General features: G+C 44.2%; 1 protein-coding gene across 2 annotated transcripts in view; it reads left to right on the top strand.

The window, feature by feature from the left end:
* Positions 1 to 16,339, top strand: part of LOC120065008 (SRSF protein kinase 1-like) — a 52,952-nt gene extending 36,613 nt beyond the window's left edge. Inside the window, exons 6-16 of one of the 2 annotated variants that reach the window (XM_039015646.1) lie at positions 122 to 228; positions 444 to 609; positions 8,099 to 8,124; positions 8,337 to 8,541; positions 8,808 to 9,188; positions 9,644 to 9,744; positions 10,160 to 10,267; positions 11,309 to 11,378; positions 11,574 to 11,666; positions 13,374 to 13,599; positions 14,038 to 16,339. In XM_039015646.1, the coding sequence (XP_038871574.1) occupies positions 122 to 228; positions 444 to 609; positions 8,099 to 8,124; positions 8,337 to 8,541; positions 8,808 to 9,188; positions 9,644 to 9,744; positions 10,160 to 10,267; positions 11,309 to 11,378; positions 11,574 to 11,666; positions 13,374 to 13,558 (1,442 nt within the window). In that variant the 3' untranslated portion in view covers positions 13,559 to 13,599; positions 14,038 to 16,339. Of the gene's footprint in view, positions 1 to 121; positions 229 to 443; positions 610 to 8,098; positions 8,125 to 8,336; positions 8,542 to 8,807; positions 9,189 to 9,643; positions 9,745 to 10,159; positions 10,268 to 11,308; positions 11,379 to 11,573; positions 11,667 to 13,373 lie in introns of both variants that reach the window. The other variant, XM_039015645.1, reaches the window with a different exon arrangement.
* Positions 16,340 to 22,901: the final 6,562 nt, after the last annotated feature.

Raw genomic sequence — 22,901 nt, 5'->3', positions numbered from 1 at the left:
GTTCTTGGCAGAACCTTAGGTGTTCACATTTTTTATATTGGGTAGGTGTCTGCCAAATGCATAGGCGTGAATGACAAGGGTGTGTGTGTGTTTTTGAGTCCTTGACCCAGCTGCCCATCAGATGTCTGTATGGTGTTTGAGGTTCTGGGTCATCACCTGCTGAAGTGGATCATCAAGTCTAACTACCAGGGCCTTCCTCTGCCCTGTGTCAAGAGCATCATTCGACAGGTAAAACAAAACCTTATTCCTCACACAACATTGGGTGTGTTCCAGGTTGGGTGCATTCTTTTTTAGCAAAAACAAACATTCTACATAACTTTTACGTCGAAACAAGGTTGAAAATTCTAAAGTTTCCCTGATTCGTGGAATCCTCCAACTGGAATTATTCTTAATGTTGAAACCCTATGCAGCAGTGGTCTTACTGATGCTCTACCGTCCTATAGGTTCTCCAGGGGCTGGACTACCTCCACTCAAAGTGTAAGATCATCCACACGGACATCAAGCCAGAGAACATCTTGTTGACTGTTAACGAGCCCTACATTAGGAATATGGCTGCTGAAGCTACAGAGTGGCAGAGGACAGGAGCTCCACCCCCTTCTGGATCTGCAGGTACATACACACAGACACACCACAAAGAAGGAGACGCATATATACAGTCCTACGATAGGACGATGGCTGCTGGGGCTACAGAGTGACAGGACAGGAGTGCCAGCCTCCTCTGTATCCACAGATGACGGACACTTTCTCTCGACCAATTGGCACACTGAATTAACAGAGTGAACAGTTTCGGAAGGTTTTATCAACATAACGAACATAGTGAACATAACGTTACCATCAGGGCTTGGGATGGTGAATAATGGGATTGTAAAAGATAGACTCCATCTTAAGCAATGAAGTGGTCACCCTGCCTGTGTTTTGGCACCCTCAGAGGGTCGGAAGAACCCGAGGCATATGGTTTTCAGGGAAAAAGCAGAGATGAGGCGAAGCCTGAACTGGATGCTTCCGGTTTCTTTTAACCCCGCACAGACGTTTCTTTTACGCCTTCTACGTTACATGCTGACCACACCGCCCGCGTTGCAAAAATACGTTGCCACATATTTGCACATGCATCAATCATTCATCCAAAAATGTTTGCGGGTGGCAACGAATGTCTGCATAGCCAGGCGCTAAAATATAACTTTTTGGAGCATATACCCACGTGGGTGATTGAAAGAAAGAGGGCCACACTCCAGTCCATTTGGTGGTGGTAATGCGCCTTAAAGTTGGTTTCTAACTTTCATATAAATTCCACAGAAGAAGAATGAACAAGGAGAAAAACGAACTAGCTTTCCCGTTTTTTCATCTGGATGAATTGTCCGAGTAGAGAACACACGATGTTGTATGACTCAACATGGGCCAAACATTCTACAAAGATCTAGCAAAAATAAAAGGGACCATATGCATTTCAGGTAAATATCAACCCAGGACAAATTAGCTAGCAACAACAAGCTAGCTAAATGTCCATGAATGTTTCATGTGTGTTTCGACCCGTCCCCAAATGAATATAGTTGGTTCAGTTGGTTTAAGTATTTTAGCCTGCTTGTCATGAACGTGTCTGGTGGGGATCGACAAAAACAACACCTGCACAATGGCACACGCAAACACGCGCAGAGCCTGTTGGGTCAGCATGTTAGGTCAGTGTTTTTGGTAAAAAGCTGAGGGATGGGCCTGGAGAAATGTAACCTCTCAAATTAATAGACAGAGCTATGGATTAAAGGACTGACTATCCATGATGTCAAAATTATAACCATGTAAGTGTTTGTTTCCATTTATATGATTTTACTCCAATGTTTGTAAACAATCTTGTATTTTCAGTTCTGATGAAGTACGACAGTTGAACTAAGCTCATCAGGCCTTCATAAGTTATATTCTTCAACAATCAGTGGGTATACAGTTAATTCGGAAAGTATTCAGACCCCTTCCATTACAGCCTTATTCACAATTTTTTTTTTTTTTCCCTCATCAATCTACACACAATACCCCATAATGACAAAGCAAAAACAGATTTTTCGGGGGGGAAATTATGTATTAAAAATAAACTGATACCTTATTTACATAAGCATTCTGCAGCTGAAAAACATCCCAACAGCATGATGCTGCCACCACCATGCTTCACTGTAGGGATGGTGCCAGGTTTCCTCCAGATGTGTCGCTTGGCATTCAGGCCAAAGAGTTCGATCTTGGTTTTATCAGACCATCCTGTTTTCGCTTTGTCATTGTGGGGAATTGTGTGTAGGTTGCTGTGAGAATTTTTTTTATTTAATCCATTTTAGAATAAGGCTGTAATGTAACACAATGTGGAAAAAGTCAAGGGGTCTGAATACTTTCCGAATGCACTGTATCTCGGGAGTTGTACCTGTACACACACGAGTCTGCCCTCTCCTTGGCTAGAATGGTCCCACTGGATCTTGTCTCCTCCCGACTGCCTTCTAGTCTGAGTACCAGTCTCTTTGGCTAAAATTCCACTCCTCGCCACTCCTTGTCATTGCAAAAGACTGGCCTTTCGGCAATCTCAACATTCAATATGCGCTGGATTTACAATGGAGTTGCTCATTAGTTGTTCAAAATAACATTTTCCATGACATGTGGATCCTCAAAAAGGACAACAAATGTATAACAAAGTCAAAAACAAACATTAACACTATATACAAAAGTATGTGGACACCCCTTCAAATTTGTGGATTCGGCTATTTCAGCCACACCCATTGTTGACAGGTGTATAATATCGAGCACACAGCCATGCGATCTCCATAGACAAACATTGGCATTAGAATGGCCTAACTGAAGAGCTCAGTGACTTTCAACCTGGGCTCAACCCCATCGAACACCTTTGGGATCAATTGGAACACCGACTGCGAGCCAGGCCTAATTGCCCAACATCAGTACCCGACCTCCGTAATACTCTTGTGGCTGAATGGAAGGAATATTCCAATATCTAGTGGAAAGTTTCCCAGAAGATTGGAGGCTGTTATAGCAGCAAAGGTGGCACCAAGTCAATATTAATGCCCATGGGAGAGCACTAGTAAGACAGTGACTCAGCCCACGTAATAGGGTCAGAGGCAGAGAATCCTAGTGGAGAAGGGGAGCCGGCCAGGCAGCGATGGTTCTTCTTCACTCCAGTACCTTGCTTTTCACCTTCGCACCCCTGGGCGATAGTAATGGTGCCAGAGGGGATGGCTGCCGTTTTATGGGCTCTTAACCAACCGTGCTGTTTTGTTTTGCATTTTTTGTAACTTATTTTGTACATAATGTTGCTGCTACTGTCTCTTAAGACCCGAAAACAGCTTCTGGACATCAGAACACCGATTACTCACCTTGAACTGGACGAATAATTTTTCTTTGAGTCGGACGAGAGGGATTTACTCCAGACACCCGACGAGGCCCTCATCCCTGTCGTTCGCAGGAGAAAGACGGAGATATCGCGAAGGAGATCAAGGTGCCTTGTAAGGATCCGGCGATGAGTGGCTAATCTGCCTTTGCCATCGGTACTATTGGCCAACGTACAATCGTTGGATAATAAAGTGGACGAACTACAGCACGTATATCCTACCAACTGGACAATAAATACTGTAATATCTTATGTTTCACCGAGTCGTGGCTGAACGACGACGCGAATAACATACAGCTGGCCCTCTGGTAAGACATGGGGTGTCGGTCTATGTCTATCTGTAAACAACTGGTGCACGATATCTAAGGATATCTCAAGGTTTTGCTCGCCTGAGGTAGAGTATCTCATGACAAGCTGTAGACCACACTATCTACCAAGAGTTTATATTCTTCGTAGCTGTCTATTTACCACCACAAACCGATGCTGGCACTAAGACCACACTCAGTGAGCTGTATACGGCCATAAGCAAACAGGAAAACGCTCATCCAGAGGCAGCGCTCCTACTGGCCGGGGACTTTAAACAGATTTGAGTTTGCCTGCATTAACCTAATTTCTACCTGCATGTTAAATGTGTGACCAGAGGGAAACAAACTCTAGACCACCTTTACTCCACACACAGAGACGCGTACAAAGCTCTCCCTCACCCTCCATTTGGCAAATCTGACGACAATTCTATCCTGATTCCTGCTTACAAACAAAAACTAAAGCAGGAAGAACCAGTGACATGGTCAGATGCTAAGCTACAGGACTGTTTTGCCTGCACAGACTGGAATATGTTCCGGGATTCTTCCGATGGCATTGAGGAGTACATCAATAAGTGCATCGATGACGTCGTCCCCACAGTGACTGTACGTACATACCCCAACCAGAAGCCATGGATTACATGCAACATCCGCACTGAGCTAAAGGGTAGAGCTGCCGCTTTCAAGGAGCGGGACTTTCGGAAGCTTATAATAAATCCTGCTATGCCCTCCAACGAACCATCAAACAGGCAAAGCGCCAATACAGGACTAAGATCGAATCGTAATACACCGGCTCCGACGCTTGTCGGATGTGGCAGGGCTTGCAAACCATTACAGACTACAAAGGAAAGCACAGCCGAGAGCTGCTCAGTGACTCGAGCCTACCAGACGAGCTAAACTACTTCTATGCTCGCTTCGAAGCTAGCAACACTGAAACATGCATGAGCGCTTAAGCTGTTCCGGACGACTGTGTGATCACGCTCTCCGCAGCCGATGTGAGTAAGACCTTTAAACAGGTTAACATTCAGAAGGCCACCGGGCCAGACGGTTTACCAGGATGTGTACTCCGAGCATGCGGAGTACACATTCACTGACATTTTCAACCTTTCTCTGTCTGAGCCTGTATTACAAACATGTTTCAAGCAGACCACCATAGTCCCTGTGCCCAAGAACACTAAGGTAACCTGCCTAAATTACTACCGACCCGTAGCACTCACGTCTGTAGCCATGAAGTGCTTTGAAAGGCTGGCCGTGGCTCACATCAACACCATTATCCCAGAAACCCTAGACCCACTCCAATTTGCATACCACCCCAACAGATCCACAGATAATGCCATCGCTATTGCACCCCACACTGCCCTTTCCCACCTGGATAAAAGGAACACCTATGTGAGAATGCTATGCATTGACTACAGCTCAATGTTCAACACCATAGCGCCCTCAAAGCTCATCACTAAGCTAAGGACACTGGGACTAAACACCTCCCTCTGCAACTGACTCCTGGACTTCCTGACGGGCCACCCCCAGGTGGTAAGGGTAGGTAACAACACATCCAACACGGGGGCCCCTCAGGGGTGCGTGCTCAGTCCCCTCCTGTACTCCCTGTTCAGTCATGACTGCACGGCCAGGCACGACTCCAACAACATTAAGTATGCCGATGACTTAACAGTGGTAGGCCTGGTCACCGACAACGATGAGACGGCCTATAGGGAGGAGGTCAGAGACCTGACCGTGTGGTGCCAGGACAACAACCTCTCCCTCAACGTGATCAAGACAAAGGAGATGATTGTGGACTACAGGAAATGCATGACCGAGCACTCCCCTGTTCTCATCGACGGGGCTGTGGTGGAGCAGGTTGAGAGCTTCCAAGTTCCTTGGAGTCCATATCACTAAAAAACTAACATGGTCCAAGCACACCAAGACATTTGTGAAGAGGGCACGACAAAACCTATTTCCCCTCAGGAGGCTGAAAAGATTTGGCGTGGGTCCTCAGATCCTCAAAAATGTCTACAGCTGCACCATCGAGAGCATCCTGACTGGTTGCATCACTGCTTGGTATGGCAACTGCTTGGCCTCCGACCGCAAGGCACTACAGAGGTGTCATGACGTTGCCTGCTTGGGTATTGCAAACCCCATCCCCCTCTCCCTGCCTTTCCCTGCCCCTTCAACCCATGCTGTGGTCACAGAGAGACGTCGTAAATTCCTGAGAATCTCCTCATGGCCCAACAGTATTAGACAGAGGGTAAACTTTCAGGACAAAGGAATTTTCTCCCACCTCACAGAACTTGAGGTACGAACATATTTCATGTTCCCTGCAAAAGTATAAAAGATCGGTGGAGAGTCCAGCTATTAACATGCCCATTGGTCACCACGTGGGAAACTCATGAGAGACTGTGGGACTACATTGCCATACCGCTGTTTATATAATAACCTTAGATATGAGGTTTACATCTGTTTGTTGTATAAAATGAATGAGTGAGTATGATACTGTTTGTATAATTGTGTAATATGATTTTGGACTGTTTAATGAAGAAAAATACAAATCCCTTTTTGATTTGAACTAAACCTGAGGACCCGCCCCTGAGCCAGTTGGGTCAGACATCCAAGGACAGCCCCTTCCTGCTATCTGAATAAAAGTCAACTCTGAGAAATTACCATTAGACCATGTTTATCCTCCAGGAGGAGAACGAAGGTTAAGTACAATTGCTGAATCTTTAACCATACCACGTGGTTAAACTCTTAGACGAATAATAACAAGTTTTGATATTGACTACTAGTCTGCAGCTAGGAATTCGGTATCATTGAACGCGAAGAAAGACAACCGCCGAAACATCCATTCTATAACGAATGTCACTGAACTATCCACAATAACCGAGACAGAAGGAACTCCAACAGAAACTAACTTCACTCCAACAGAAACTAACTTCTCTCCAACGATCAAGACGACACACACCGAGCGTAAATATATATATATTGATTGCAGTTGTTCCCGAATGAGTGAGCGTTCATGTGTAAGGATTAGCATGTCAATTGTTATAAAGAGTATACTCTGTAGTGACTTCTGAATCGACCCCCCATTCTCCCTTTTGTCTAACGAGCCGCCATGCCGGTTCAGCCACTAGGGCATATTTCTCCCATTTCATGTAACCCTTTTTAAGTTTGTTTGTTTTGTTTGTGCATATCTGTGAATTAATTAGTTAGTAATAAATAAATGATTTAAGACAATTGATGTATGGATGACTCATAGTGAAGACTGGGTTCGTGCAGATAATCAACAATTTACAACGTTTGGAATGAGACTAACGTGAGGTAAAGTAAATAAATCATTAATTAGAAGACTATTGATCAGATATGAAAATATCTGAAAGGTTATATTGGGAAATTATAACTTTGTAATCTGACTACTTTCCCTGGTGCTCCCAAATTCATAGTTAATTAGTTACGTTATTACTCAGTTGATCGCGTAATCCCTAATTACAGGAATCTTTGATAAAAACTATAAGTCTTCAATTTAATGATAGCAAAGACACGACAGAGGGTTGTGTGTACGGCCCAGTACGTCACTGGGGCCAAGCTTCCTGTCATCCAGGACCTCTATACGCAGGCAGTGTCAGAGGAAGGCCCTAAAAATTGTCAAGGACTCCAGCCACCCTAGTCATAGACTGTTCTCTCTGCTACCGCACGGCAAGCAGTACCGGAGCGCCAAGTCTAGGTCCAAGAGGCTTCTAAACAGCTTCTACCCCCAAGCCATAAGATTCCTGAACCTCTAATCAAATGGCTACCCAGTCTATTTGTATTGCCCCCCCTCTTTTATGCTCCTGCTGCTCTGTTATCTATGTATAGTCACCTTAATAATTCTACCTACATGTACATCTTACCTCGACTAACCGGTGCGCCCCCCCCCCCCCCCCCGCACATTGACTCTGTACCGGTACCCCCTGTATATAGCCTCGCAATTGTTATTTTACTGCTGCTCTTTAATTATTTGTTACTTCTATTTCGGTAGATTAGATTTTTTTAACTGCACTGTTGGTTAAGGGCTTGTAAGTAAGCATTAATACCTGTTGTATTCTCCCTGCATGTGACAAATAAAATTTGATTTGATTTCTGCCAGACTACACTCAATTGTAGGACCTACTGAAGAGATGAGTCTTCAGTAAAGACTTAAAGGTTGAGCCAGAGTCTGCGTCTCTCACATGGATACAATGGTCTGCCGACCATTCCATAAAAATGTGGATCTATAGGAGAAGGCCCTGCCTCCAGCTGTTTGCTTAGAAATTCTAGGGACAATACAATACAGACAGACACCGTGCTACTGGTACTGTATGCTAATTACTGAGGCAGATTTGACATAATCCTGTGCTGGTTTAGTCATTATCTAGCTGAGGATATGACAGTCGAATGTTCTCTTTCTCTTCTTTCTGCCTAGTGAGCACAGCCCCTGCGCCCAAACCAGTAAGTCTCTGTTTTTCTGCGTTATTTATAAAAGCATGATGTTTTTATTGAGTGTGGTTGCTGCTACCAGGTAATGCATGGGAGTGGGTGGCTCTCTGTTCACACTTATCAATGGAAAAGCAGTTTTACAAATTGTATAGTAGTCTAAGCCTTGAACTCTCTTCCCTTCTTCACTCCTCTTTTCATCCCCCTCTCCTTACCCCTCCCCTCAGACGGCGAAGATGTCAAAGAACAAGAAGAAGAAGATGAAGAAGAAACAGCGGAAGCAGGCGGAGATGTTAGAGAAGAGGATTCAGGAGATGGAGGGAGCGCCAGAGGGAGGAGAGGAGGAGGGGGAAGAGGAGACTGAAGGGACCACCACAGACTCCCCCCCGCCCACCGACACGCTACAGGACATCGCTAATGGTGTCACAGCAGGTAAACAAACACCATGGTTTTAGAGAACACAACCAGTGTGGGGAGATCAATTGGAGGCACAGAATTGCTAATCTTCATTACATAATGAGTAGTCTTATGGCATGCAAGGGGATTTGTAGATCAATGATTCTGGCAGCCCGGCTGCCATGTAGTGGATTTCAAACAATATTTGGACCAAATGTCATGGGACCAGGGTTGCTGATCAGTAGTGTGTTGACATAGGGTTATGTGACTGACTGTCCTATCACTTACCCTCTGTCCCCTAGACCCAGCTCCAGATAAAATGGAGGAGGAGAGCAGGATGGAGGTGAACTGCAATGGCCATGCCCTCTCGGAGAGCCATGTAGTACAGAGGACCAACGAAGAAGAAGAGGACCAACAGAACGCCAACAAACTTGACGCCGTAGCCCCCGACAATGTCAGTACCCAGGGACGGGAATCGCCAGCCAACGCAGTTTACCCAGAATGCAATGGCAGAGGGCCCAGTGACCCTGGAACACACGATAAAGAAGGGAGAGGGAGAGGAAAGGAGGGCGAGACGGAGGAGTGTAAACGACCAGAGAAGGATGAGGAGGAGAGAAAAGACGAGGAGATGGAGACGGATGAGGTGCCTGGAAGAGAGGATGAAGAGGAGGGCGAGAGGAATGGTTAGTGGAGGGGGAGAGATGGCACTTTGCTGCGCGCTTCATCAGGAGGGGAAACCTTATAGAATAAAGATCACGGAGTTCAGACATGTCTCTTTGAAATGTAGATTCAAGTATCATTTCGGCTCTATTCCTCACATTTCTAGTTGCAATGTTCTGTACGGTTCACCTCACTGAAGACACTCGCGTTGATGGCGTAAGTGTTATTTGTGAGTGTCAATAGCTGTAATGTCTCTCTTTCTCTACTTTTTCTGTCATCTTTCTGAGGGCTCCTTATAATATCACCACCTCAGTACTTCTCTTTCGGTCTTTTCCGTCTGCTTTCTCTTCCAGTTGACTCGGCAGAACTGACTTTTTCCGGCTGGTGCAGCATCACACAACGCTCACATTATAGATAAATATTGTTTTGTTCCTCTCCTTTTTCTCCCTCCACTTTCCACCCTCTTCTCTCTTTTTAGATAAAGTAGCAGCAGGTAGTCTGTTGGTCAACCCTCTGGAACCTCTCAATGCAGACAAGATCCAGATCAAAATCGCTGATCTGGGGAACGCCTGCTGGGTGGTGAGTATAGTACAGCCATTTTTGAATTTTTTAAAATCTTATTTGGGCCCAAGTCATCCTTCCTCGCTCGCTAGCGTGATCGTTAATCAGGACAGGATGCTGTGGAAGACCCACTTCTCATCCCGTCCACTCGAGATGACCAGACTATTAAATAAATATGACCGGATATGCGACAGACGGCAAGGGTTTTTACTACAGTCTATGTTAGATATTGCTGCACTGTCGGAACTAGAAGCACAAGCATTTCGCTACACTCGCAATAACCTCTGCTAACCACGTGTATGTGACCAATAAAATGTGATTTGATTTGACTTAAAGGCTCACACCAATACGAGTCATGTCAGATCAGTGATGCCTTCTCTTTCTCTCTCTTTCTTTCTTTCTCTCTCTCCATCCCTCCTCCTCTCCTCCTCAGCACAAGCACTTTACAGATGACATCCAAACTCGTCAGTACCGTTCTCTGGAGGTGCTGATGGGAGCCGGCTACGGGACGCCTGCTGATATCTGGAGCACTGCCGCAATGGTGGGTAGAGATATGATGGAGGACACACACACACACACACCCCGACACACACTCCTCACGCTTGTCAGATCAACCCAAAACATGGCCTCGCCTCTGTGTTCCTGTCAGTAGGGACACGCAAAGGAACGTCTCCGCACTTACCAACTACCACAGGTCAGGTCTGGCTGTATGTTGACGTGGTCATGTAAAGAAAAAATGTGGGTTACAACTCACAAGTACAACCACGTTTAATAAATAGTTTAGTTTCCCAAGGAGGTCCCGCAAGAATGTGAAACAACTTAGTCAGTGTATAACTAGCCTCAGAAAATCTTGCGCTAACTAGCCCAGCAGACAGTGCTCTGATATGTATTTGTATTAAGCTGCGGGGCTTACTAGTCATCAGTCTATCCCCCTGTCTGGTACAACTCTGCATTTGAGCCTTTTCACACGTACCAACAAACAGGTGTGCTCATTCTACAGTGGTCGCTGGAGCGTACGCTCAAACCCGGTGGGATTAGAACGTTTATTTGGAACGTCCAGTTTCGATTGATGCAACAGTCAGCGTTTGAGCTGGCCACGCTGTCCTTACTGTGTTCTGTAAGGGACCACTGTAGAATGAGCACACCCGTTTGTTGGTACGTGTGAAAAATGTTCAAAGGCAGAGTCCTTACTGTGTTCTGTGAAACCAAATTGAGATGGTTTGGGATGAGTTGGACCGCAGCGTGAAGGAAAGGCAGCCAACAAGTGCTCAGCATATGTGGGAACTCCTTCAAGACTGTTGGAAAATAAATCCAGGTGACTACCTCATGAAGCTGGTTGAGAGAATGCCAAGAGTGTGCAAAGCTGTCAAGGCAAAGGGTGGCTACATTCAAGAATCTCAAACATATTTTGATTTAACACTTTTTTGGTTACTACATGATTCCATATGTGTTATTTCATAGTTTTGATGTCTTCACTATTATTCTACAATGCAGAAAAGAGTAAAAAATAAAGAAAAACCATTGAATGAGTAGTTGTGTCCAAACGTTTATCTGGTACTGTATATGTGACTGTCCCTTCTAGGCTTTTGAGCTGGCTACAGGAGACTACCTGTTTGAGCCTCACTCTGGGGAAGACTACTCTAGAGATGAAGGTATGTTCCCCTCCCTGTAAAGGCACAAGATTGTGCCTTTTTATAGTATCTCAAATATTTTAGACCTCAAGACACACTCACTCTCACATCCTGTTGTGTAGATCCTGCTGCTGTGTCTGTGAGGATTCTGCAGACCTTCATCACAACTGAGATTGGCACCGTCTAATTTGTTTGTCCTCTTCCTCTCTTGTGTAGATCACATAGCGTTGATCATTGAGTTGTTGGGTAAAGTTCCTAAGAAGCTGATCCTGGCTGGAAAATACTCCAAGGAGTTCTTCACCAAGAAAGGTAAAGAAGCACTAGAGTGTTATACTACAAACCAGGATCAGTAAGTTAGCCAGCAACCTTTTTTTAGAAGGGTATGCTTGAAATGGGAATGGACAAATTAACTCAACAAAGAAAAACCATATCGGAGTTTAGCTTTGTTAATGAATGACAAAATCAATAGTTATTTCTGGTTGTTTATCAAAGTTAGCTGGCTAACGCATTGATTCTGCCTCGTCGTTTATCCCTCTGCTGTGTGTTTTCATAGTTATCATAGTTTGTGTGCACGTTCGTGTGCGTGCCATAGCAGGTTTAACCTGTTCACACGTAACGGGTGTGATCCTTCGACAGTGGTCCCTGCAGCGTACGCTCAAACCCGGTGTGATTGGAACGCTTATTTAGAACGTCCAGTTGTTATTGACGCAACAGTCAGCGTTTTAAGCTAGCCACACTGTTTTCTCACAAACATTTTGCACAAACAAAGTCCTTGCAAAATGATGTCCTGAATGTGAAGTTTTATTTTTGGATGCAATGTTACGACATTCACAGAAGTAGAGACCTCATACACAGTCATCCAAACCGGAAAATGTAGGCTACATTAGTCCTAGCGCTAACTGACGTAATCCAAGCGGTCATATTTAGATAACTCTCGGCTGTCAGAAAACACTATGAATTAGCTAATAGCAACTACTATTTATATTTCATCACGGGTGAGCTGATCATTGATCTAAATATTTGAGTAAAACACTTTCTAGAAATCGAATGTAATCCGAAGATGGGTAGTTTGTGCGCACCGCCATGTTTTTTTTCTCTTTCGCGTCAACCAAAGAGGAGACAAGATTAGTTTGGTCCGTTTGCAGTAGGCATGTTGAAGGGGGTGTGTTGTCAATGATCATTCACTTCCGGAATTTTACCTTTCACCTCATTATAACATCTTTGGTCTGACAGACGTTAACGGGACACCCAGAATGCATTGTATAATGTCAACAAACATGGCGCCACACATAGCTGGCAAATAGTTTAGCATTAGGTCATTAAAATCAGTACAACCTTCCAAAAAGTATTTTACACGCATCATAGGTGTCCATTACAATATATGCAATAATCAGAATGCATTATTTTTCACCAGTACTTGAAAACGCAAGTAAAACTCTAAATACATTGTTTCATACATACATGCTACACTAGAAACGCCAACACGATATACAGAAAAAAAGGCAATTACTTTGTTAGGAACGCACACATATCCAAAGTCTGAATGTGCCAATTCGTGCAAGACTGCGCAAATGTCTGCATACTGATCTGCGGAAACATTGGTGAAGTGCTTGGAAGAAGTTTGTCCGGCTCAGTAAAGCTTCAAACATAAATTGTCCGCAATGCTGAAATGGGCTATGTGAATTAATGAGGAGGCGGAACACACCTAAATTCGGACTGTTAGAAAATAATTTGAAATTGACAAATTGAAACATAGCCCATAGATAATTAGCAGGCAGCACGCGTTAACTGTCTTGTTGCGTAATAATCACGTTTTGGAATAGTGAGCGCATTCTGACATTACGTGCATAAAACAACTCACGCTGGGGGCGACCGTTGGAGATATTTGTTACTCACGTGTGAAAAGGTTAAAGTTGAGCCTTGTCTAAAAGTGTGGGTGTTTTTTGTCTTTTTCACATGTAAACTGTCTTGGGAATGTGTGTGTGTAGTTAACTTTCTCCCTCCGTCCCTCCCTAGGTGACCTGAGGCACATTACCAAGCTGAAGCCGTGGGGTCTGTTGGAGGTGCTAGTGGAGAAGTATGAGTGGTCTAAAGAGGAGGCAGCTACCTTTGCTAGCTTCCTTTTCCCAATGTTGGACCTGGTACCAGAGAAGAGAGCTACGGCTGCAGAGTGCCTCCGACACGCATGGATCGCCCCCTAGAGGAGCCACAGCGCTACCACAGCCAACAAGCAGCTCAAACAGTACACACATACATACATACATGAACATATGTACATATACACACACACAAACATACATACATACTCACGTACTCACAAGCATTCACACACACACATATAAATACACACTAAGAGGAAGCCGTTGCCAGCACCATGCCTGCATTGCCTCCCTAGTGGCTCAACACACGCACAAACCACACTAGACTGGCTACTGAAGCCCTACTGGTGGCCTTCATAGAAAACACTGGTTCCAGATAAATAAACACAAGGACGCCCGATCCAGCAGCACTATATCTATTTATGTCTCTCTCTTTTACTTTGTTTCTTTTTGGTACTGACTGGATAGGACTTGAGTATCTGATCACTTTTTCTTTATTTACTCGTGTTTTTCTCTGTGCCAATGATGACACCTCTCACAAGTTTCATTCGGAGTTTCTCTTTTGTTTCTATGTTTGACAGACGTGCATGTTCAGAGTTAAGATCAGACCTCACAGACCTCCAGTGGACAACTTCAAGACCGATCCAATCATATCTACAAAACACCCACTGTACCACTATACTAGCACATCCGATTGGTTGTTATTTTATATACAGTATTGATAGTTAGTTTGAGTCTTTTCCTTCAATAACAAAGCATATTTACAATGTGTGTAGGATTGTGGGGAAGAGTAAGCTACCTAGAAAGTAATGAAAAGATTCTAAGGATTCTCCATGAAGTATTCCCGAACTGACTGAATGCAATGGAACTTGTTCTGTCTCTCTTCTATGACATCATCCCTGTCCTATCCCTCCTTGTCTCATTCCAAGCAGCCGTTTTGGAATGGCACTTACCACAGTGTGGAGATAGTACCATCGTACTCTGTCCCGCGTTTCATGTACTACCTTCTGTTACCCGCATTGATCCACAGACCATGACTAGACCTATGCTACTGAATAACCATGTTTCAAATTAGCCAGCAGATTCCGATCTTGCCGTTACGCTTGTTTACACTAAGCTGCACTGGGGTCGGAATGCAATCGTGGTTAGATTTAGACAGCGCGGAGCCGGCGCGGTGTCGAAAACGTTCCTCAATGCAGCGACGGGATGTGCCACTGTGCCCCAAATTGTACTTCAATTCAAACTGCCCTTTTTCCTCCTCATCCGAGCTAGCAGTAGATACAGCAGCCATTATGGAATGGCACGTCGCGTTGAACGACAGAGGCTGATTGGCTGACACTGCCATTCCAAAATGGTGGCGGTGGCTACTGCTCACTAGCATGAGGATGAAAGGGCATTCTTCTAGTAAAACTAGCGGTATTTCAATCTTCTTGATGTATCAGTTTGGATATAGGTACACTTTTCAGTACCGTGTTACATCCAAGGATGTATATAAAACCTGGATTGCTGATGCTATGTATTGGCCAATGAGTGGCTTTGAAGCAACCGGTCGACCATATTGGCACTCCCTAGAAGAGGCAGTCCTTCATAGGAATGAATGGAATTCCAATTAAATTAAAGGACAAAATGACCTGTATTTACATATTTTTGTAGTGGGGACAGTATGCATTAAGGTGTCTAACAGAGTAAACTTGATAAAAACAGACGTCAATGTAGACATTAATAAATGCATTTTTATAGCTTCCAAAATATTTTTTACAATGGTGAAGGAGTGCCAAAATGACAGCGCGGTGGCTTCAAAACAGTGACCCCTGTAAGTCATCTAGTGTGTGTGTGTGTGTGTGTGTGTGTGTGTGTATATATATATATATATCATTGGGCACATCCCATCCCTGCATTGAGAAGTTTTCCAGCCCATATCTCGCTGCGGCTCTGTGGTGTCTTAATCTAACCATGATTGTGTTTTGACCCCAGTGCAGCTCAGTGTAAACAAGCGTGACATAGGATCAAGAATCTGCTGGCTAGTTTCATACCTCTCCTACGGTTCTAGATAACGTTTGCCTCTGAGAAAATAATGCTTATTTTTATGCTAGATGATGTGATACAAGATCGTGAGAATTTTCCCGTTTCAGAAAAATTATCAGAATCAGAATAATTCTGTATTCGATTCCAGAACAGATTTAGAAAAAAATGACGCCTTATTCTTTATATAGTTGGAACAGGGTGCCATTTTAGGCGCACACCATATCTGAACCCCTATCTTGTACATATCTGTACCAAAGAGTTGGCCTTGTCTCTCTGAACTTCTGTTTGGAGCTTCTGTTTGAACTGTGTATATTATGAAGGAGAGGAAGCTCTGACTGTGTCCCAAATGGCACCCTATAACGTATTTAGTGCCCTATTTATGACTAGAGCCCATTTAGGCTCTGGTCAAAAGTAATGCACTATTTAGGGAATAGGGTGCCTTTTGGGACACACACACTGCTAAGGTGCAAATGTTTGAATGAGTTATGAGGTTGATTGATGCCTTGAGACGCATTTGCTAGTTTTTTTTTGCTGCATTTTTAAAGCTTATTTTCATACTGACGTTGCCCCCCTTGCAGTGTAGGACTGTTTTAAATGCATCAAAGAGAGAAATGTATAATCGCTGATTGTAATAAAGAATGATGACGCTATTATAATGCTTTGAAGGGTGCCCCCCCCCGATCCCATTGGTTGCTCTTTTTCTACAAGCCCCCCCCCTCCCTCGTTCTCAATGCGCTCTTTCCCTGACCTCTCCTTGCCCTTCTTCCTCCCACTCTACTGACCTCCCTCTCTGCATTTGATTGTTCACTGCTAAACTAAGCATTTTCTGTAGTTGAATAAACATTTAGATTTTGAAAATGGCTGACTTGTACTTGTTAGGAGGCTGTGCGGTATATTCTATATTCCAGTAAAGCACGGTCAGGGTATATTAATATGGAACATTTATTATCACTTATCAGTGTTCTACCAGGTGCATGTGTTATTGTAAAGTGATGCACTAAAGTGGAGTTGATATTGCCTTTTAACTAGCTGGGCTTTTTTTCCACAACACCACCACCTCACAGGTCCTTCTGTCATGTTGTATGTAGTACGTCTGTCTTCTGTGGTTGATAATGAGCTCAGGCTTCCTCTGAAACAGAGAGAGAAAGAGGTAAGACTCTTGTTGTACTATGGGAGCATTCTTTTCCGACAGATGGCGTCACTCCTACTTATCCAAACTAAATGCATGCTCTTCAACCGGTCGCTGCCCGCACCCGCCCGCCCGTCTAGCATCACTACTCTGGACGGTTCTGACTTAGAATATGTGGACAACTCCAAATACCTAGGTGTCTGGTCCAACTGTAAACTCTCCTTCCAGACTCACATTAAGCATCTCCAATCCAAAATCTAGAATCGGCTTCCTATTTCGCAACAAAGCCTCATTCACTCATGCCGCCAAACATACCCTCGTAAAACTGACTATCCTACCGATCCTTGACTTCGGCGATGTCATTTACAAAATAGCCTCCAACATTCTACTCAGCAAATTAGATGCAGTCTATCACAGTGCCATCTGTTTTGTCACCAAAGCCCCATATACTACCCACCACTGCAACCTGTATGCTCTCATTGGCTGGCCCTCGCTTCATTTGTTGCCAAACCCACTGGCTCCAGGTCATCTATAAGTCTTTGCTAGGTAAAGCCCCGCGTTATCTCAGCTCACAGTTCACCACCCGTAGCACGTGCTCCAGCAGGTATATTTCACTGGTCATCCCCAAAGCCAACACCTCCTTTGGCCGCATTTCCTTCCAGTTCTCTGAGTTTGATGGCCTGCTGGAGGTCATTTTGCAGGGCTCTGGCAGTGCTCCTCCTTGCACAAAGGCGGAGGTAGCGATCCTGCTGCTGGGTTGTGGCCCTCCTACGGCCTCCTGCACGTCTCCTGATGTACTGGCCTGTCTCCTGATAGCGCCTCCATGCTCTGGACACTACGCTGACAGACACAGCAAACCTTCTTGCCACAGCTCGCATTGATGTGCCATCCTGGATGAGCTGCACTACCTGAGCCACTTGTGTGGGTTGTAGACTCCGTCTCATGCTACCATTAGAGTGAAAGCACCGCCAGCATTCAAAAGTGACCAAAACATCAGCCAGGAAGCATAGGAACTGAGAAGTGGTCTGTGGTCACCACCTGCAGAATCATTCCTTTATTGGGGGTGTCTTGCTAATTGCCTATAATTTCCACCTTTTGTCTATTCCATTTGCACAACAGCATGTGAAATGTATTGTCAATCAGTGTTGCTTCCTAAGTGGACAGTTTGATTTCACAGAAGTGTGATTGACTTGGAGTTACATTGTGTTGTTTAAGTGTTCCCTTTATTTTTTTGAGCAGTGTATTTCAAATTGGCCTAGTTTCGGTGGCTACTAGCTATGTCTTAAGCAGCTGTAACATCGCACTGCCTTCAATATTATGGGATGAAGATGTAACATTCTGGCCAATTTTATTACAATATTTGTGAGGAAGAACAGGGCTACCCGGCTGGCAATGAGCACACTGCAGGCAGGCTGCCCTCCAAAGTGATGGTACACTGCAGACAGAGCATACTTTCCATCCGATCTGGCAACTGCCTCTACAAGTAGGCCGTAGGATTTTGCTTTATCTTGACTCCAGTGAAGTGACGTGATACACAGTTTATTAGGTACACCCATCTAGTACCAGGTACTACCCCCATTGCCTCCAGAACAGCCTGAATTATTTGGGACATTCTACAAGTTATCGGAAACGTTCCACAAGGATGTTGAATCCTGGCTTAGGAAGGTCACCAAAAATACTGAAATTTCCATCCCTAACCATAACATTTTCCGACAAGATAGAACTGCCAAAGGGGGCGGAGTTGCAATCTACTGCAGAGATAGCCTGCAGAGTTCTGTCATACTATCCAGGTCTGTGCCCAAACAATTCGAGCTTCTACTTCTAAAAACCCACCTTTCCAGAAACAAGTCTCTCACCGTTGCCGCTTGTTATAGACCCCCTTCAGCCCCCAGCTGTGCCCTGGACACCATATGTGAATTGATCGCCCCACATCTATCTTCAGAGTTCTTTTAGGTGACATAAACTGGGACATGCTTAACACCCCGGCCGTCCTACATTCTAAGCTAGATGCCCTCAATCTTACAAAAATGATCGAGCAACCTAACAGGTACAACCCTAAATCCGTAACCATGGGCACCCTCATAGATATCATCCTGACCAACTTGCTCTCTAAATACACCTCTGCTGTCTTCAACCAGGATCTCAGCGATCACTGCCTCATTGTCGGCATGCGTAATGGGTCTGCGGTCAAACGACCACCCCTCATCACTGTCAAACGCTCCCTAAAACACTTCAGCGAGCAGGCCTTTCTAATCGACCAGGCCTGGGTATCCTGAAAGGTTGTTGACCTCATCCCGTCAGTAGAGGATGCCTGGTTGCTCCACAAAAGTGCTTTCCTCTCCATCTTAAATAAGCATGCCCCATTCAAAAAATGTAGAACTAAGAACAGATATAGCCCTTGGTTCACCCCAGACTTGACTGCCCTTGACCAGCACATAAACATCCTGTGGCGTTCTGCATTAGCATTGAATAGCCCCCGCGACATGCAACTTTTCATGGAAGTCAGGAACCAATATACTCAGTCAGATTGAAAAAGCTAGCCTTAGCTTTCCTAACAGAAATGTGCTTCCCGTAGCACTAATTCCAAAACGTTTTGGGACACTGTAAAGTCCATGGAGAATAAGAGCACCTCCTCCCAGCTGAGGATAGGAAATGCTGTCACCACCGATAAATCTACGATAATCGATCATTTCAATAAGCATTTTTCCATGGCTGGCCATGCTTTCCACCTGGCTACCCGTACCCCGGCCAACATCTCAGCACCCTCTATAGCAACTTGCTGTTAGCTTGTACGATTCTCTCCAATCTCATTCGTCCTCTCCCATCAACAAGCTTTTTTCACCCACAGGACTGCTGCCGACTGGGTGTTTTTTTGTTTGTCGCACCAAGACACTGTCTTGCGTGAAAATCTGTGAGGGCGGCCATTTCTGAGATACTGGATCCGGCACGCCTGGCACCAACGATGATACAATGCTCAAAGTCGCTTAGGTCACTCATTTTGCCCATTCTAACATTCAATCGAACAGTAACTGAATGCCTTGATGCCTGTCTGCCTGCTTTATATAGCAAGCCACGGCTACGTGACTCACTGTCTGTAGGAGAGATCCATTCGTGAACCAGGTGGTGTACCTAATAAACTGGCCGGTGAGTGTATATCCCTAGTTATATTATATTATATAGTTATATCCCTAGTGTATATCCATGAATGACTTTCAACTCCAAATGCAGGTGTAAAACAGTTTATTTCTGTAACCGATCTTGCGCTTTGAAAATGCGTCGCCGTTTATCAGGGTTGGGTAGGTTACTTTCTAAATGTCAGTAGTTAGTTACTGTGCAAAATGTGTAGACTTCCCAAATCAAATTTTATTGGTCACATACGTGTTCAGCAGATATTGCAGGTGTAGCAAAATACTTGTGTTTATATCTCCGACAGTGCAGTAATATCTAACAATTTCACAACATGTACCCAATACACACATCTAAGTAAAGGAATGGAATTAAGAATATATAAATATATGGACGAGCAATGTCACAGCAGCATAGACTAAGATACAGTAGAATATAATACAGTATATACATATGAGATGAGTAATGCCAGATATTTAAACATTATTAAAGTGACTAGTGTGCCATTTATTAAAGTGGCCAGTGATTTGAAGTCTATATGTAGGCAGCAGCCTCTAATGTGCTAGTGATGGCTGTTTAGCAGTCTGATGGCCTTGAGATAGAAGCTGCTTTTCAGTCTCTCTGTCCCAGCTTTGATGCACCTGTACTGACCTCACCTTCTGGATGGTAGTGGGATGAACAGTCAGTGGCTTGGGTGGTTGTTGTCCTTGATGATCTTTTTGGCCTTCGGGTGACATCGGGTGCTGTCGGTGTCCTGGAGGGTAGGTAGTTTGCCCCCGGTGATGCATTGTGCAGACCGCACCACCCTCTGGAGAGCCCTGCGGTTGTGGGCGGTGCACTTGCCGTACCAGGTGGTGATACAGCCCGACAGGAAGCTCTCAATTGTGCATCTGTAAAAGTTTGTGACGGTTTTAAGTGTCAAGCCAAATTTCGTCAGCCTCCTGAGGTTGAAGAGGCGCTGTTGCGCTTTCTTCACGACAGTGTCTGTGTGGGTAGACCATTTCAGTTTGTCAGGGATGTGTACGTCGAGGAACTTAAAGCTTTCCACCTTCTCCACTGCGGTCCTGTGGAGTGGGGGGGTGCTCCCTCTGCTGTTTCCTGAAGTCCACGATCCTCTCTTTTGTTGACTGAGAAAATAACCTCTGTTGAGTGAGAGGTTATTTTCCTGGCACCACACTCCCAGTGCTACGGGGCAATAGTAATTTTGTTCAGTTACCTTTGCTTTCTTGGGTACAGGAACAATGGTGGCCATCTTGAAGCATGTGGGGACAGCTGACTGGGATAGGGAGATATTGAATATGCCAGCTGGTCTGCGCATGTTCTGAGGATGCGACGTGGCTGGTTTTCCTTTTGTAGTCTGGTCACAAACATTTCCTAGGTGGCACACTGAATTGTGGGAATTTACCTGTAAACAACAGGGTTGTGAACAGTTTGAAGTTGCATGCGTTGCGACCTTTTGCCACCTAGGAAATTTGTGTGACCGGTCCTTCTCAAATAGTACACCATAGACATAATTTACACACACACAGAGAAGTCAGCTCAGACAGATCCAGCTCAGAGCCATCAGCAGCATATTTGAATTTAGAATGGAAAATTAATGTTTATTCAGCTAATGTTTAGTGCATCGAATTGTAATCCAACCGAATCGTTTCCAAATTTTGCGAGGATTACTGCATCGCCAAAGAGGGAGGTAAAAATAAGCTCACTAAACTTCCAATCGGTCAAAACCATTTGATTTTGAGACGGGTGAAATCCATTGGCTATGTCATATCTCATTTGTAAATTATAAATATTCATACATTTCTAGCGCAAACAGTTAATCTGCAAAAATGGTAAATTAATTAGTGGGTGAGAACCAAAGTGTACGCTACCTCCAAAGCTACACTACCTCCCCTTTAATCTGATAGTGGGGTGGCAGATGCCTAGTCTCCCTTATGGCTCAGATCAGGTGCCTACATAGTAGACATACATCATTTGCACACACACACCTTAAAGTACATAATTTACGCACACCCACCCTACAGTACATCATTTACACAAACACACACACCTTACAGTACATCATTTATACGCACACACACACACACAGTCAGCTCAGACAGATCCAGCTCATGATATCCATCAGCACCAGATTTTTAATTTGGAATGGAAAATAAATGTGTTTAAACAACAAATGTTAGTGCATCGAACCGAATCGCACCAACTCATTTCAAACTAAAACGTATCGTATCGGAGCCCATGTATCTAGATACGTATCGAATCGTCTTGAAAGGCAAAAAATGCACATCCCTAGGAGTGGTACATGTGGTTGTTACAGTTGTTAATACATACTGGTATAAGGGGTTATTTAAGTCACACTGAGACCAATGTCTCTTTCACATATTAGCCCTGTATACACATCAACATTCACATCAATACACAAAAAGAAAAACACATAGAAAACAACACATTCTTCAGTCAAAAGGTCCTCTATCAGCCTTCTGAATTTCCCTAGAGGCACCAATTCATCCATTTTTAGACAGCTTTGGAGATCATTCCACAAGTAAGGTGCAAAAAACCTAAAAGCCGATATACCTAACTCAGTAGAGATGGAAGGGATGTCGACTGAATAATTCGTTTTTGGCTATTTAATGAAAGGTATTACCTATTCCTATAAAAGATACCCAGATATTTCGAAGTAAAGTATTACAAAATGGTGACATTTTTTAATGTACTTATTATATTGCGCTGAAGAAAGGACGTGACTAAGAGTTTCATAATATTCCTTAGAGAGGAAAGAGGAAAGTTGTGGTTAAGTGGGTTGGGATGTTTGAAACTTCCTAATGAGATCTTAAAGGGCAGCGATGAACCATAACAGTAATTGCTGTATTACATCGTGGCTAAACACTGTGTTGGTTACACTAGACTTCCTCTGCGTTTCTAAACGGTACATGCAAGACCTGTAAAGTGGTGTCACAACACCACTTATTGAAGATCTACACAAGTTCTCTGCTCTCCCAATGAATTCCTCTCACTAACTGAAGAATAGTGTTTATATGTGTGTGTTTATAGTGTTTCGAGAGGTTGCCTAAATGTATTTTTAATAATGGTGCGTTTTGAAATGGTCTCAGTTTCTCATTATGCCCTCTGTGATATGATATAAACTCTCTGGGTGATCTGATTCCA

The sequence above is a fragment of the Salvelinus namaycush genome, chromosome 20 (assembly GCF_016432855.1).
Source record: "Salvelinus namaycush isolate Seneca chromosome 20, SaNama_1.0, whole genome shotgun sequence".
Taxonomy (NCBI): Eukaryota; Metazoa; Chordata; class Actinopteri; order Salmoniformes; family Salmonidae; genus Salvelinus; species Salvelinus namaycush.
The sequence above is the reverse complement of the archived record's forward strand: the minus strand, read 5'-3'. Positions and strand labels throughout refer to the sequence as shown.